This window comes from Bidens hawaiensis, unplaced genomic scaffold (assembly GCF_021521415.1).
Source record: "Bidens hawaiensis isolate Kalapana, Puna unplaced genomic scaffold, B.hawaiensis_p1.1 tig00006085_1, whole genome shotgun sequence".
NCBI lineage: Eukaryota > Viridiplantae > Streptophyta > Magnoliopsida > Asterales > Asteraceae > Bidens > Bidens hawaiensis.
Genome location: NW_027491404.1, coordinates 357,988 through 373,756, shown reverse-complemented (window position 1 = coordinate 373,756; position 15,769 = coordinate 357,988). Strand labels below are relative to the sequence as shown.

The window sequence follows — 15,769 nt, the reverse complement described above, 5'->3', positions numbered from 1 at the left end:
AATGTTTTAAACCCTAACCCAAGTAGTTTTTTCATATTATCATCTTCACCAGTCCACTACCATTGACTCTATGTTCCACCGCCTCTCTCTACCACCATGATCCACCGCCGTGAACCATCGTCCTGCTCGTCTACCTCCACCGTCGTTCTTCTCCATCGGCGATCTCCTCCACCACGGGTTAGGGTTGTGTGTGTGTGTTTAGTTACAACAATAACAGTGAAGATGAAGCATATATTAATTATTATTATTACTAGTTTGAGGCCCGTGTACTACACGGGTAGTTCTTGAAAATACAATATTTAATAAATAATCAGTATACAAGAAATAATAAACCCGTTAAACGCTATTAAGTCGTTGTACAATAGTCTTTAAAACAATTTTAAAGTAAAATATAATTATAAATATCAAATGTTTGAAAAAAAATATGAATTAAATATTAAATTAATAAATTTTGAAGCAAAAATTCTAAAAATGGTAACTATTATTTATTAATATAAATTTATTAAAAATGGTAAGGTTTAATATAAGATTAACAAGTGGCAAAACTTGTATGCTTTTATTAGAGAGTATAGATTATTATTATTATTATCAAACAACTACTCAGCCGTCACATATATTATTATTAAATATTATTATTATTAATTTTTGTTTTGTTTTTAAATTCTTGTTTAATACTCTTTTTAGTTTAATATATTTTTTTAATTTTTTTTATAAATATTTAATATATTTTTAGTTTTTTTATTATTTTTTTGTTTGATTTTTAATTAATTTTCTGATATTTATATTTTTAGATTTTTTTAAATTATCATTTTTTTTGTTATTTTATTATTCATATGTTAGTAGATCGAATGGGGGTAAATAAAATGGAGAAGATTCTAATTTCAATAACATATTAACCAACTAAATATATGATGGATTTTTAAACATTCCACTCCAATTCCAATTCAAATTCCAATTCCATTAAAAAAATTCCATGAAACGAACGCGCCCTAAGAGTAATTTTGAACATATGCAGTACAAAAATACATTCTCCATACTCTAAAAAATATTATATATAAAAAAAAAAACATTAGACAATTCCAAAAGGCAATGGTAAAAAGTAGAAACAATTACAAGTAACAACAGAGTGGTCCTTGTTCTTCGGCAAGTAGAAAATGTCTGGGGCCTTTCTCTTTATACCTTTGTTTCCTTGCTCACTACCAAACACACACACACATCGGCAGATGCAGATATATGCATACAGGGAGGTGGGCTTCTGTCATTCTCATGATTCACACATAAAAACACACACTAACCGTTATTATTGGATCATTTCATGATTAGCCTTCTGACCATCCAATCTCCTAGATATGTGTGTCTCTTTACTTTCTATATTTACATACAAAGATTCTCTCTTTCATATCTTCAATCTTCTTTCTTACCCAAAATTGCTTTCTTGTTTTATTTTGACTTTTTTGTTATAATATATATTTTATCCATTTTTAGGGTTTAGGGTTTCTGTTTTTTTAATTCTTTTTCTAATCATTTCATCAAATTATTTGTCACTTGAAGTTTCAAAATGTCATCTTGTTTAAGTTCAAGAGCTTGTGGGTTTGACCTTGAGCATTTGGTCAAATGGCAAATCAGTAATAATTACAGTAGAACAACAACAACAACCTCAAATTCATCATCTCCGTCTTCCACCTTGTCGGAATCAAGCAATTCCCCGATAACAATCTCGAATCAGAAACCGAGAACACCGCGAAAAAGACCGAACCAGACTTACAATGAAGCTGCTGCTGTGCTTTCCATGGCCTCCCCCAACATTTTCAAACTCAATAATATCCCCAAATTCACCAAACAACACCTTCCCGGGTTTTTCGACCACCCGCCGGAGTTAATTATGAATAATTCGGGCGGTCTCCTTCAGCGACAGTTTACAAACAAACCCTGTTCGTTAACCGATTTAAAAATCCATAATTCGTGTCAAGTTAACGAATTTCTTGATGATTTTGATACCGGGTCGATTCTTAATGAGGAAATTGAAGAGGGGATTGATAGTATTATGGGGGATTGTAATTCAATTACAGGAAATCATGAATTAATTGATAATAATTGTTATGGGTATCCAATGGGGCTCGGGTTCGGGGTGAGGAACGGAGTGAGGGCGTTGAGGAATGCGGGTGAACGGAATCGGTGTAATTTTACAATGGTGGATGTGGTGAACACGTCGCTGGCGGTTATCGGAAAATGTGTTGGTAAAAAGAAGAAGAAAAGGGTGGAGGACTTGATGAGGCCGAAATCAGAGGTCCGAAGGGGGTTGGTGTTAAAATTGGATTACGACGCGGTTTTGAATGAATGGGCGGATAAAGAGTCGCCCGTGCCGGAAGACATTTCGCACTCTTCATCTTCGAGAGGTGATATCCATGTAAGTCGTAAACCACTGTCACGTTACTGTCACGTAAATGAGTACCGAATATCATTCTACACGCCACGTAATAATAAAAATAGTTATTAGCTACTAAAGCTGAGCCAAGTTAGTTTGACATTTTAATCAACACTTGTTGTTTAAGTTAACCTTTTTAATATTATTATAAAGAAAAAATATCTTCTTGTGAAATATTAAATGTATGAGAACTCTAAATAGTCTAAAAAAGACTAACATGAACCTTGCACATGGAATTGTTTAGAAATAAATTATATATGCACAGATGATTGTTTTGACATAAATTATGTAAACAAGATATTTGTATTTCGGAATAAACATTATTCTTGTCATTTTCTTGACAAACTGTCGGTGCATATTTTATTTTGGTTTATGTTATCAAGCAAAATAAAATCTTTGAAAAAACGAGAAAATGTTTGATTTGATTGGATTAGTGTCATCATCATTATTTTTATTCATCAATAAAAGTTTAGGGTTGTAATAAAACTTAAATACCTTTATATAGGGTTGAAGTTGTTAAAACTTTTTTAATGATTGCTTAATTCCTTAAAATTTGTCTTTTTTATCTTTTTGTCTTAACATGGTTTTTCATGGACTTGTTCCATAAACAAAAGTTTAAGCACTTGATTACTTGCGTATAAAACGATTGACTTCAAGACAAACTAAATAATTCTAATCAATCTATGAATGAAACAAAAATTAAAGAACTTGATTATTAATATTTTATCTATGATTTACTTAGAAAACACACTAGATTAATAATCTCTTTCAAAGTATAACTTTTTTTTATCACATACAGGACCCTAGCAGGCCCGGCTCTGAGAAGACGAAAGTTTTTTTGGGCCAAAGGCGAAAGTTTTTTTGAGCTTTAAGTAAAATGAACATTTTGTTGAGTTTAAACAATTTTATTTTAAATAGGCTTACTTGGTTATAATTTGAGTAGTGTAAAAAACTTTTTCATAAAAAATACACTTAAAAATGTTTCAAACAAGACTAGAACCCACAACCTTTTGGTTATATGTCAAAATTCTTTGCCACTAGACCAAGCTAGTGGATATGCAATTGGGTTGAAACATTGATTATACATATTTGTTTTTCATAAAAATACATAATTTTTTTTTTTAAATCCGGGCCTAACAGGATGTCGGGCCTGTGGCAGTCGACCACCCTGCCTCCCCTTAGGCCGGCCCTGGACCCTAGTTTTATGTATTTGAGCTTTGATTCTTTGAAGCATGTCCCATTATTTTAATTGTTTGGATTATAAGTTCATTATTTGTGATGAAAGTAATTGAAGTTAACTATTATTATTGTAAAATAATTGTTATATGAAATTGCATTGATGGTTTGTGGGCCTACTTGCAGGCCAAAGCGGCTAACATTGATTTATTCTCCGAGGAGGATGGGCGTAACGAATCTAGTGCAACGCGTCCCACAGACAAAAATCATCTAAAGAAGATCCGTCCACTCAAAAATGCATGCTCTGATAAACGCCCCAGATGCAAGGTTTCAACTTCTTCCACTTATTCCTAAAAAAATATTGATCCTGCTTAGCTTCACTTTTTTTAGAATTTAACTTGAAATTGTTTAGGTCGATTTTAAGTTAACATTTGTAAATACAATCAACTTCATTGGTTGGTCTAGGTCAACTCCACAAGTAATTACCCGTCGAGTTTCGGGTTTCCTATCGGGTTAATAAAATACCCGTCGGGTATGCCCGGCTCAAAACCCGCCGGGTTTCTACCGGATTTTGACAAAATATAACTAATCGATTACAAAGATGGTTACCATAAAGATAAAATATCTCAAATAATTGACATAAACAAGTTTCGACAAATAATATATTTGGAATATAGTGTGTGTGTGTAATAAGCTATATCGAGTACATAATCGGGTAAATGGGTATATGTTATCGGGTAATCAGGTCGGGTAATTGGATATATTAGAAATCCCAAACCCGCGAAAATTTTTAAAACTAATCACAAACCCGTCCTAAACCCTAGTGGGTCGGGTATTACCCGTCCCATTTATATCGTGTTTCGGGTTTTCCATCAAGTTCGGATTTTATTGTCATCCCTATAAGCAAGTCGTGTTTGAGTGCTTATGTGTGTTATGATTTTCAGATTCATGTAAATTTTGTGGCTTGACACTTTAACCCATCAATTTAAGAATACGACAGGTTTACCACGACTATTTAAAAAAAAGTTTACTATGTTACCATGCAAAATGCAAAGTAAATTGTGTTTGAAATAATAAGATAATTAAGTTATCATGGTGACAAATGTTTATAATGAGGCTATTTATACATCGAGTAATATTAATATATTTTTTTTAAATCCTCATCGTACTCATATGTTGATGATAAAATATTGCTAAATTGTGATTCTTTATTTGTCTACGTCTTAGTTTTGTCATTTTACGCTTTTGCAGGGACGGTTTATGAAAAAGACAAATTCTTCAGGTTGCGATGAGGTAACATAATAAACCCACCATCTTGTGTTGTTATTGCAATAAGTCCTTTTAGTTTTATTTAATACATTTAGAACCCTTAAGTTTATTTCATTTTGCACAACAATAGTGTAACCACAAAATGTACATATGCAAGAAGAGGAAATAAAGGTTTATTCCATAATTCTTTGGTATAAAAATACTTTTTTAACATGTAGTTATAATTCAGGGATTTTTACGGTCCGGCTCAATGGGTATATATGAATAAAGTGAAGAAAAAAACGAGTGTCTTACCTTTTAAGTGTCAATGTGTAAAGTACATAAAAAAAAAATTATGAACCCAAATTGGTTAACATGATCACTTTTACGTGTTATAATTGTTAATGCCTACCTGTGAAAAAATATTAGGATCCATACATAATTGTTAAAGGCTCCCATGCAAGTCAAGTAGCATATCTTCAAATCTGTATAAAATCGTTTCTTCATTCAACTGCTAAGTAAATAGTTAATGATTATGCTAAAGTGATTATTTTTAGTGGCTCGGGAACTTGAAGTGTTTTTCAATGGTATATATTTTCAACCCGTCATTATTTGACCGACGCCAGTGGCGGATCTAGACAAAAATTTCAGGGGTAACGTTCAGAATTTCTTTTACCGTATTTTATACGATGTAAACGAATATTTTTTTACCGTATTTTATACGATAAATAAATTATTTTTAACCGTATTTCACATAATAACTTTTTTTTTGAAATTGGTGTTGGATCGATAACATCATTTTCTTGGAATTTTCGTTTAAAAATATTGCTAATAAGAGTTTGTCGTTTCATCTTCCAGACTCCCTAATTTTCGAAGAAACAAAAATTAAACCATAAATCCATAATAAACTACAATCTATATATAAACCTTAATTACCTAAACAATTCTAAATTAGCAATTTATGTAAACAAATTAAACATTTATAATTTTAGAGAAAAGTAAAAGAATAACTAAATTGAAAAAGTAAAAGTCGAACCATGTAAGAGGGACTAAGGGGTCACCGGCTGTCGGCTACTCAGCTGTAGCATGGAGGTTCGGTGACCGGAGGAGGGCGGCAGGGGGTCGGTGTAGTGTAGGGTTTACGGTGACTGTATGAAACTTTATTTTGTTGAACGTTGATATCTGGCCTAAACCAAACGTCCAAACGAAAGAGAACACCGAACAATAGTTTTATTTGGTTTGAGCTTAATTTAGTTGGCTTTAAACTTTGGTTGAGTTTTAATTGATTTTAACTTTTAATTTGGTTGAGGTTTAAAAGGGGATAGCGGCGCAGCTTGTTGCTCGCTTACCCATTATCCAGATGTAGTTTGGTTTGTGTTATATATAAATGGAAACAATATCAATTGGTTTAAACAACAAGGAGCAACGTTATATTTTTTCAGGGGTAGCGAAATACGAAAATCGCTAAAGAAATAAATAATTATAATACCGCCGAAAAGTTGAGGGGTAGCGAATGTTACCCCTAGTTACTAAGTACATCCGCCCCTGACCGACGCCATCTTTGTGCTCGCCCTAATTAATCATTATTGATCCGTCAATGTTTATCTTAATGTTTTAGGTCGCCCATGTATGAGCCATCCATGTTTAGTCATTAAACTAAGTAAAAACGTAACATTTTCACTTTTTGTGCCATAAATACACTAGATCTTGTCGTTAGTCAAATATAAAATGACAAAAACATTTTTACCAGACTTAATTTTTAAATTGGCTTAGGTTAAAATACGATGAATATACAAAATCGAAAATTAAATAAATATGTTGTTATCTTTTGACATTATGTGTTGGAGAAACATCATGGATTGGATAGTGCAAAGTCAAGTATAGGAGGTGGTTGCTTTAGATAAAAATTAAACATGTGATGTATTCGTCTTATTAAAGTAAATGTGGTTGGTTGTACTGTTGAAATCCATATTTTGTGTATTTGTATATTAATAAAGAAATACATGTCTTTGTGAAAGATTTATATAAATTAAAAATGTTAGGGTTTAAGTTACTATCAAGTAACACAATGAAAAGCCAATCTAAGATATTAATCAGGAGATTAAGGGTTAAAGTAAACTACGGTGATGATGGGAGAATCATGATGGTTGATCTCAAAGGTTTGACAAATCCTTCACCATAGAAATATCCGTAATCGAGCATTATAGGGCATAGACGTTACTACAATAAAGACCTATAAAGAGCATTAACCATTACTAAAAAGAGTGATGATGATGATGATGATATGACGGAAATGCCCATAAAGAAGCATTAACCATTACGTATGAGCTACTAGATTTCGGATTTGTGATGTTTAGACTAGACGTTATGCAAATCAAGATGCGTGCATCAGTTTTTATTTTATTTGAGATCAAACTCAAAAGAATGGTTAGGTCATAGGTGAACACATCTATGGTTTGAAACATGAATATATTTGTGCATATTAAAGGACCCCGATTCAAATAGCCCACATCTGTGCTAACGCAAATAAAATAAATAAAAATAAAACAAAATCCAAAAGTGGTACGATGCATGGAACTAAGTTACATATAAATACGTATTGCATATGTTAGGAAGCTTAGGCGCAATGGTTTCCTTAGAATACTTGATGGGCGTTGCCATAATAGGGATTTATACGTAAAGACTGCAAGAAAAACTTATGCACGAACACCAAATAACCCTATTTAATCAACAAAGGTAGTTCTGGTTATTTTTCAAAATATGGTCATTTGAAGCAAGGGTGTGCGCACAGTTCAGTCTGGGACGGTTTTGGTAACAGCAGAACCAGAAACCGAGACTTCAATTATTAAATTTTTTAAAATTGTATAGTTTTGTTTTTTAGGTTTCGATTTGAATTCGGTCAAGTTACGGTTTTTTAGGCTTTGCTATTTAAGGTTGAACATTTTGGGCTGAAAAAAAATGTACAAAAAGAATGAATTTGGGCATAAATCATTTTGATAGTTACTATTATAAATTTGGGCTACAATATATGAGTTATATATTTATTAAATCCTTATAAATTACTTTAAATAAAAATAATTAAAAATCTACAAATTCGATTCAGTACGGGTTTTCTGGTTTTTTCGGTTTCATGCACATTCCCAATTTGAACTGTGGCCGCGTCAAATTTTATCAGTAAACAAAAAACCTTATTTAAAAAATAAATAAAGTCAAACCTGGAAGACTGCGAAATCCGGGTAAAATTTATAAAACCTCATATTCTCAAATGCAGCAACTTTCTCATCGGTCCTCCTCAATTCCTCCAGAGCCAGTATTGCCTACAGTAAGAAATGGTTTGACCCAAATTACTAAGTGAACCAAGCGAATGTCCGATCAGCAAACCAGTAAGACATCTAGTTCAATGTCAGTCCGGTTTTGAAGACATTGCTGAGTTGTAAGTAACTGCCTGTAATAAACTAAACCATCCAAAAATTAATTTGACAAAGCTAAGTACCTTTCTATTTTGTATAACCTTTTCTTTGAGAAATACCTACAATAAAATATCAGAGCACATTTTAAAACCAAGATCAAGATTAAAAAATAACTTGACAAGCTCGAGTAAGTTTACTCGACCTTGAAGGCATCCTTGTGATCAATACTCAGTTTCCCCTTATTAATGAGCCCATCAATGTAAGTCTGCAAATAAATCATTGTAACAACATTATTTAAAATTTTAATATGAGTCAGATGTTTCTTTTTTAAAACCAAGGTTAAGATCGAAATGGCGACATCAAAAAAACAAGCTTTTACAAACACTGGCATAGTAGCATTCACACACTGACAGCTTATTTCTCTCTACTAGCTATATATATAGAGGCTGCCAATGCGTGATAAAGCAAGCGATAGAAGTTAGAAATAAAGAAAACAGTATGGCTCACCTCACGCCAGGTGACCTTCCAATCAAACCGACCAACAACAATCTATAGAATCAAAACAAATAAAGATAATTAACCCAATCAGTTAAGCGCCAAGTTGATAATAACTATATGTAGTTAGTGTTTTACAGGCTCTCCTTCAGCTGGATACACTATATCAACAACAGTGCTTTGTTTTGCCTTGGAGAGATTATCAAAGTCTGCAAAAAACAGAAACAATTCTTCTAAGCGGGCTTTTTATACAAACACTAATGTAACCTTTAAAATGATAGTACTTCATGTGGAACAATTGAAATCACAATTTTCTGTTTTTATTAGACTGAAAGTACGAGGTTACAATAAATCCTAAAAGCCTTACTTATATGCTACTGATACTTACGGAACAAGTATTCTAATTTGACTCCAACTCTGACTTATCTACAGCTCAACTTCAAATACTAAGAAACCTAAATTATATATTTTAATTGAAAGACAACAATACCCTTTTACTTAATTTATTGATCCACGATCTGTGAATTGTACATAACAATGGCATTTCAAACGAAAGATTTTGTAACTTGTGAGTTGCAAAGTCTGGTGAAGAAAAAATAAATTTGCTAATTTACACTTACATGGGAGGCAGATATGAGAATCAGGACCAAGCTCAACACCAATATCCGAAGTAGCCCTGTGTCAAAGTCAGATAACATTAGCTACCAAAAATTAATATAACTGTAGAAATTTTCAAGTAAGGGCGCATACGCGTTTTGGACATAGCTTATGACAGAAATCTGAGGTAGAGGCGTGTCACCCCTACAAAATTGAGATGAAACATATAAATCCCCATTCGCCAGTAAATAACAAATATATTTAAAGTCGTCAAATAAATAAAAGTAAACCAGCACGTACCGTTGTCCTAGCGGAATACTACAAGGAACCCAGGCCATGTTCATTTTCTCCATGTCAATAACTTTTGCAGACGGTAAGCCCTCTTTTGCAGGTACAATTGCCATCTTATCAGAAGGTGGAAACGGAGATACAATCTGCCCGGCCAATAGTAGAAAAAGAAAAACATGGATTAATATCTTTGATATATAATCAGATTTATTATCTTGCATACAGCAATAACCACGGGTGAGTAGGTTGTTGTCCGTCTACCATCAAGAATAAGTCCTTGTGCTGCAACAAACATAAATTAAAACTCATGTAGAAGCCAACCAACCAATAGCAGCAATATGTTCAAGTTATATATATATATATATATATAAATATGGTAGGCTTACACTCTCCAACAGTGAAGAGATAGACATTCTCCTTCCCATGTAACAGTCCACCTTCTTTAAATGCATCCTGATTGTTATTAAGAATTTAGAACTTTATTAAAATTTTTACATCAAACAAATTAAACAATTATTATTATTATTATTATTATTATTATTATTATTATTATTATTATTATTATTATTATTATTATTATATAAGTACTCACTTGTAGGTTTGAGAACTTCCAAAATTGTGCTTAGATAACACATGACGCTCGGTCCACTGTCATGTCATGTGAGGAAAAGTCAAACAGCAATGTGAAAAAAGTAACATAGATTGATCATATTGTATTGTGGCACATGCAAACCTTTTCCCCGACGGGGAAGACCGGGGCCTGCTTCCATAAGTGATCCTGCATGCGCATTAAAAGAATATTTTTCAACCTCGCAGCTATAGATTGAAACTACAAATAAAAGATAATACTATAATATTTGGTGGTTATCAAATTCAAAACCTTATAATCTGTAACAAATAGATTGAAACTACAAGTATAATAATATTTACCCATTCAAGCAGCTCTAATAAGGTCTTAGAATATTTTCTTTCAGGCTGATCCTCACTCGTTGAAGTCTCTGAACAACGTTTCATCTTTACTTTTCCGATCGGTACTGGTGACCTTTAATTCTAGGGTTTGGAAATTTCCGTTCATTATTATTATTATTATTATTATTATTATTATTATTATTATTATTATATTCACAAGCTTAGATTTTTAAATCAACACCCAACCCAGCCCTAGCGGCAGCGCTATATATGGCCATACGATACATATAAGTCAAAACAAGAATGTCATAATTACGAGTCGCATCTTGTCTTTTTGTCTTTCGTGGACTAATTGTCTTATTTAGCTCTATACGTGACTTATAGATACAGTTGGGCTGTGAAAAAAAGAACACCTATACAAATTGTATGAAAACATATTTTTTAAATATATTATAACATTCTTATACGGAGTAAAAATTATTAAATGTCACGTTAATTAATCGAGTTAAAAATACGTTAATTAATCGAGTAGGAGTAATTAAAATACGTTTTTTTAAATATCACAACATTGTTATAAAAATTATTACATATTATATTAATTATCCGAGATAAATTATAATTTAATTAATCAAGAATGAGGCGTAAGTCAAATACGATTTATTTAACCACACAATCAAACAAGTTTCTTATGCTAGTTATTCAAAGGATTTGTGCACTAAAAAACAAACACACAAATTTCTTATGAAACTTGATAAACTGAAACTATGAGTGTCATTCTTCCGGGTGCTCTTCATCCAAACTGATCCAGGGGAGCTCATCATATTCATTCAAGTGGGTGAGTTCCAAAAGCCATGTCTAGATATTGGAGCTAGTGTTAGTGTCTTCAAGGAAGTGTTTATGCCCAATATAAATTTGGCCTAATTCAAAAGGCCAACAGCATGGTGATCTGTTGGTCGATTTAACTCCCAAACTTCCTCGGGGAATAATAACTGATGTCATAGTTAAGGTGGAAGATTTCTACTATATCAAGTGGATTTATTGGTTCTTGATTATGTTTCCTCGGATCAAATCAAACAACCCACTTTTATACTTGTTAGACCATTCCTGGCCACCTCAAATGCTTAAATCAATTGTAGAAATTAATGACACAGCTGATATGACTTTTGGTCACGTAGTTGAGTTTAAATGTTTTTTGCAGATACATCTAACCCTCTGGTTGATGTTGAATGTTATATGGAAGACATTGCTGACGTGCATGTTTCTCTTGATGGCACCATTGTGGATGAGGATAACACTACAGAAGGATTGCTTTGTGTATGACAAGTCACAGAAACAATCAACAACTTGGTGGAAGAAGAGAAAGTGATTGAGGTTTTAGTCTTATGGAAGTCAAAGAGGGAAGGCCACCATGGACTCAGGGCCGGCCATGGGGGATGGCGGGGAGGGCTCAGGTCCCAGGCCCATCCCCATAGAGGGCCCATGGGTTTTTTATTTAAAAAAATTATATATATTCAACTTGGCACATACGATTCGTTTATTCATTATAGAACACGGCTGAAGAGAAGAAGAAAGAATAAAGTTTGAGATTTACTTGCATAGCTTTACCTTGCTACTATTTGGTTCATAAGAAAATAACAGGGGAGGGGAGGAAGGGAGAAGATGAAGTTTAAAGAATGGTTTTGTGGTTAGATTTTTTTATAATATTTTCTTTCCTGACACACACATGCTTTTTCATTTCTTTTGTTTCTAGGTTATAGACTATAGTTAGAGTAAATGGACTATACATTAGTTTTCTTATTAATTTTTATTTTTGCCACATTTCTAGGTTTTTATCTTATTAACTTGTAGGTGTTTTTTACATGATTTACTTGTTGGTTAGTTTATATATACTATAAATAAATATATGTAATATAAAATATGTGAAATGTCAACAACACGTCGTGAACTATTGATATAGAGATCTACAAAAGTATATTACGACACTATAGTAAATTAAGTGGAATACCAATAAAAGCCCGGTATTTTATTATATATTTTATAGATTTAATTTGATTTATATTTTTATATATGATGTGGCTCGACCCAAAAACAGTTTAATTATATTTGGCCATAGACAACAGAGCCTTATAAAATGTATTTATTGATCCGGCACTGGTGACTGGACTCCCTCCTAAGGTAGCAGTGGCTCCCTCTAGTCCCTTAATAATCACCATATCTAAATTCTTCATTCTACCCCGGTTATTTTTTTTAGAATAATACATATGTAAAATTTTTGCATTAACATATTAGTATATTACTAAATTATTGACGTTTAGTGACTTTAATCAATGTTTTAAGTTTGTATTTTAGGGTCTTTTGTTTTTTATGTCCCAGGCCCAAATTTTTTTTACATTCTTGGGGACGGCCCTGCATGGACTCATCAAGTGAAAGACGACAATTTTTATCAGATATCAAAACAAGTTTTTGCTTGGTAAAAGTTGATCAGTGAGTGATCAGTTTTTCCTGACAATCTCATTGTCGGAACTCGCACTTCTGGAATTGCTATACGCTAAACACTACCCTTGGTAACTGTTTATTCACATATTAAAACAGGTTGGTTGAGTTAGCTAGAGGTGCACAAATCGGGTTTTCTAAATACCCGGGTTCGGGTATGACCGGGTATGGGTATGACCGGGTATTGGTAATAATCGGGTAGGGTTCGGGTCGGGTATTGTCTCTAAAAATCATACCCTGTGCATCGGGTTCGGGTCGGGTATAGAACCGGGTATTTGAATACCCTATTATCGGGTATTGAAAAAACTCTATTTACGGGTTTTTTCGGGTTTTTTTTCGGTATTTTTTTATATAGATTGGATTTTTTAAAAGTTTACACTTCTAGGGGTATTATTCGGGTATTTTTAAGGTATTTTTCGGGTATACATCGGGTATTTGAAATACCCGGTTTCGGGTATTGGAAAACCTCGATTCCGGGTTCGGGTATTACCGGGTACAAATCGGGTTTTCGGGTATTACCGGGTACAAATCGGGTCCGGTTCGGGTTCGGGTTCGGGTTTTAGTGCCAAAATGCATACCCTATTCGTACCCTACGGGTAGGGTCGGGTTCGGGTATTAGTAAAACCGGTTCCGGGTATTTATTTCGGGTCCGGTTCTGGGTTTGGGTTTTTTGTGCACCTCTAGAGTTAGCTCATAACCTTTTTTGTTTATGAAACGTTTTTTGCAACCGCCAAGGTAGGCGGGTCTGGTGGGCTGGGTATATGTCGGGCTAGATTGGGTTAAACCAAAAACACTTATTATCCATTTTTTAAGTTTCATTACATTAACTTGTTACTTAGTTATTCAGTTGACGTACAACATCTCATTCGATTCAACGTTGATGTACACAAACTTTTTTTGTGAAAAGTTCATTTGTTCAAATTATTTAGGCTTATGTTTTGAGTTTATAGTGTGTGCTTGGTTAGACGCTACTAAGCTTATCAACGTTTAATTGAATTTGTGATGTTGAGCGTTGCATGAGTAGTGATCGTACCGTGACCGATGATTTGTTTTGTGTCATGTACCAATTGGATTTGTGATAAATAACTCGTTGAGTGAGTCAAACTCTAAGAATATAGAAAGGAATCTAGTGGAATTTAGAGAGTTGCAGAAGGTAGATGGGACAATTTTCTAATATATTTCATAATGCAAACAAGTACACTATAAATAAGAAAACAATGAAAACTAATTCAAATCTAGTTCCTAATAACCAGGAAGAGAACGTTGGCATCCCATTATTCTCCCTTGGACTTATTCAATTTATTATTCAAATAAACAAAATAAAATAAACGTGCATTTAGTTGGCAGCATGCATGCATAGCCTTGTTCATTCAAACCGGTTCCTGGAACCGAACCGGTGGACCCGAACCGGAACCGAACCGGTTCCTACCCGTTTTTTGTAGGAACCGGACCCTATCTGATTCAACCCGATGATCCGTGACCGGTTCTTGCATTTCTGAGTGGGGGCGGGTAGGAACCGGAACCGAACCGGAACCGGTTTTGGAACCGAACCATCCGGAACCGGTTCCTAACCGGTTCTAGCCGTTGGATCGAATATAGCCGTTGGAAATCGTTTTTTTGGCCGTTTTTTGACCGTTGGGGTCAAAAATAACCGTTTTTGGCTCCCCCAAGCACCCCACTACTAGTATAAATAGGTATTTGGTGTCATGGGTTCATCACAACACTCAAAACGCAAACCCGAACGCAAAAAAATACAAAAAAAACGCTATTACAACGTTTTGAGTTCTCTAATCTCTTGTTTTCTCTTCTTCTATATTCATATTTGTTGTTATGGCTGCCTCACAATCATCGGTTGGTCAAGGTTCCAACGCCGAACCAAGTTTCGTTCGTATTGTACCTCATAATCGTAATCAAGAGATTTGGTGCAATTGGGATTTGGTTGAATTGAGTGACCATTCATTGAAGGCTCGGTGCAAGTTTTGTGGGATTTATTTAAACCCACTTTCGAATTCAAATTTGAAGAAACATATCGAAAAACCGTATTGCAAGGCGTTGAAAAAGAACGTCGATTCGCAACAAACGCAAATGGATAGTGAATGCGGAATATTTACATACCAAATTGATCGAGTTCAAGATCGTATGGCGAAGTTTGTGATTCAAGAAGCTTTGCCGTTTAGCCACTTCGACAACCCTCGCTTAACCGCCATGATTCGAGATACGCTTCAACCACAATACACTCACGTAAGTCGTCATACTCTTAAACGTTATTGTTTAAAACTGTGGAAGAAGGCCAAAGAGGTACTAATTGCATATTTTGAAAATATAAATACGGGAATAAACTTAACTAGTGATGTTTGGTCGGCTCCACATGGTCTACCCGAATCTTATCTTTGTGTCACCGCACCATTGCTTTCGAACTCTTTGAGTATCCACATACGGGAGATAATTTGTTTGAAATTTTAGAATATGTTATAAAAACTTATAAACTAGAAAATAAAATATTTTCAATGGCATTTGATAACGCGTCGAATAATACATCGGCGGTTGATAAATTAAAATTAAAATATACACCGATTTGCAATGGTGTATTTTTTCGCTCAAGGTGTGTTGCACATATCATTAATTTAATCGTGCAAGACGGACTTGCTTCGGATGAGGTTACATCGGTTATAAACGATTTTAGACTAATGATACATGAAGTTTTTAAGAAAAGTAAAAAAAGACAAAT

General features: G+C 33.7%; 2 protein-coding genes across 2 annotated transcripts; one reads left to right on the top strand and one right to left on the bottom strand.

The window, feature by feature from the left end:
• Nucleotides 1–1,108: 1,108 nt before the first annotated feature.
• Nucleotides 1,109–5,067, top strand: LOC143631509 (protein CHLOROPLAST IMPORT APPARATUS 2-like). Its single transcript, XM_077100265.1, has 3 exons — nt 1,109–2,407; nt 3,788–3,928; nt 4,853–5,067. The coding sequence occupies exons 1-3, from the start codon at nt 1,559–1,561 to the stop codon at nt 4,901–4,903; spliced, it is 1,041 nt and encodes a 346-aa protein (XP_076956380.1). The 5' UTR covers nt 1,109–1,558; the 3' UTR covers nt 4,904–5,067.
• A 2,991-nt stretch (nt 5,068–8,058) lies between these two features.
• On the bottom strand, nt 8,059–10,653 carry LOC143631481 (protein HEAT INTOLERANT 4-like). Its single transcript, XM_077100243.1, has 13 exons — nt 10,570–10,653; nt 10,373–10,468; nt 10,026–10,092; nt 9,863–9,921; nt 9,652–9,785; nt 9,505–9,555; nt 9,375–9,430; nt 8,893–8,963; nt 8,767–8,808; nt 8,457–8,524; nt 8,343–8,378; nt 8,231–8,294; nt 8,059–8,166 (listed from the first exon to the last, which is right to left on the bottom strand). The coding sequence occupies exons 1-13, from the start codon at nt 10,651–10,653 to the stop codon at nt 8,059–8,061; spliced, it is 936 nt and encodes a 311-aa protein (XP_076956358.1).
• Between the last annotated feature and the right edge of the window lie 5,116 nt (nt 10,654–15,769).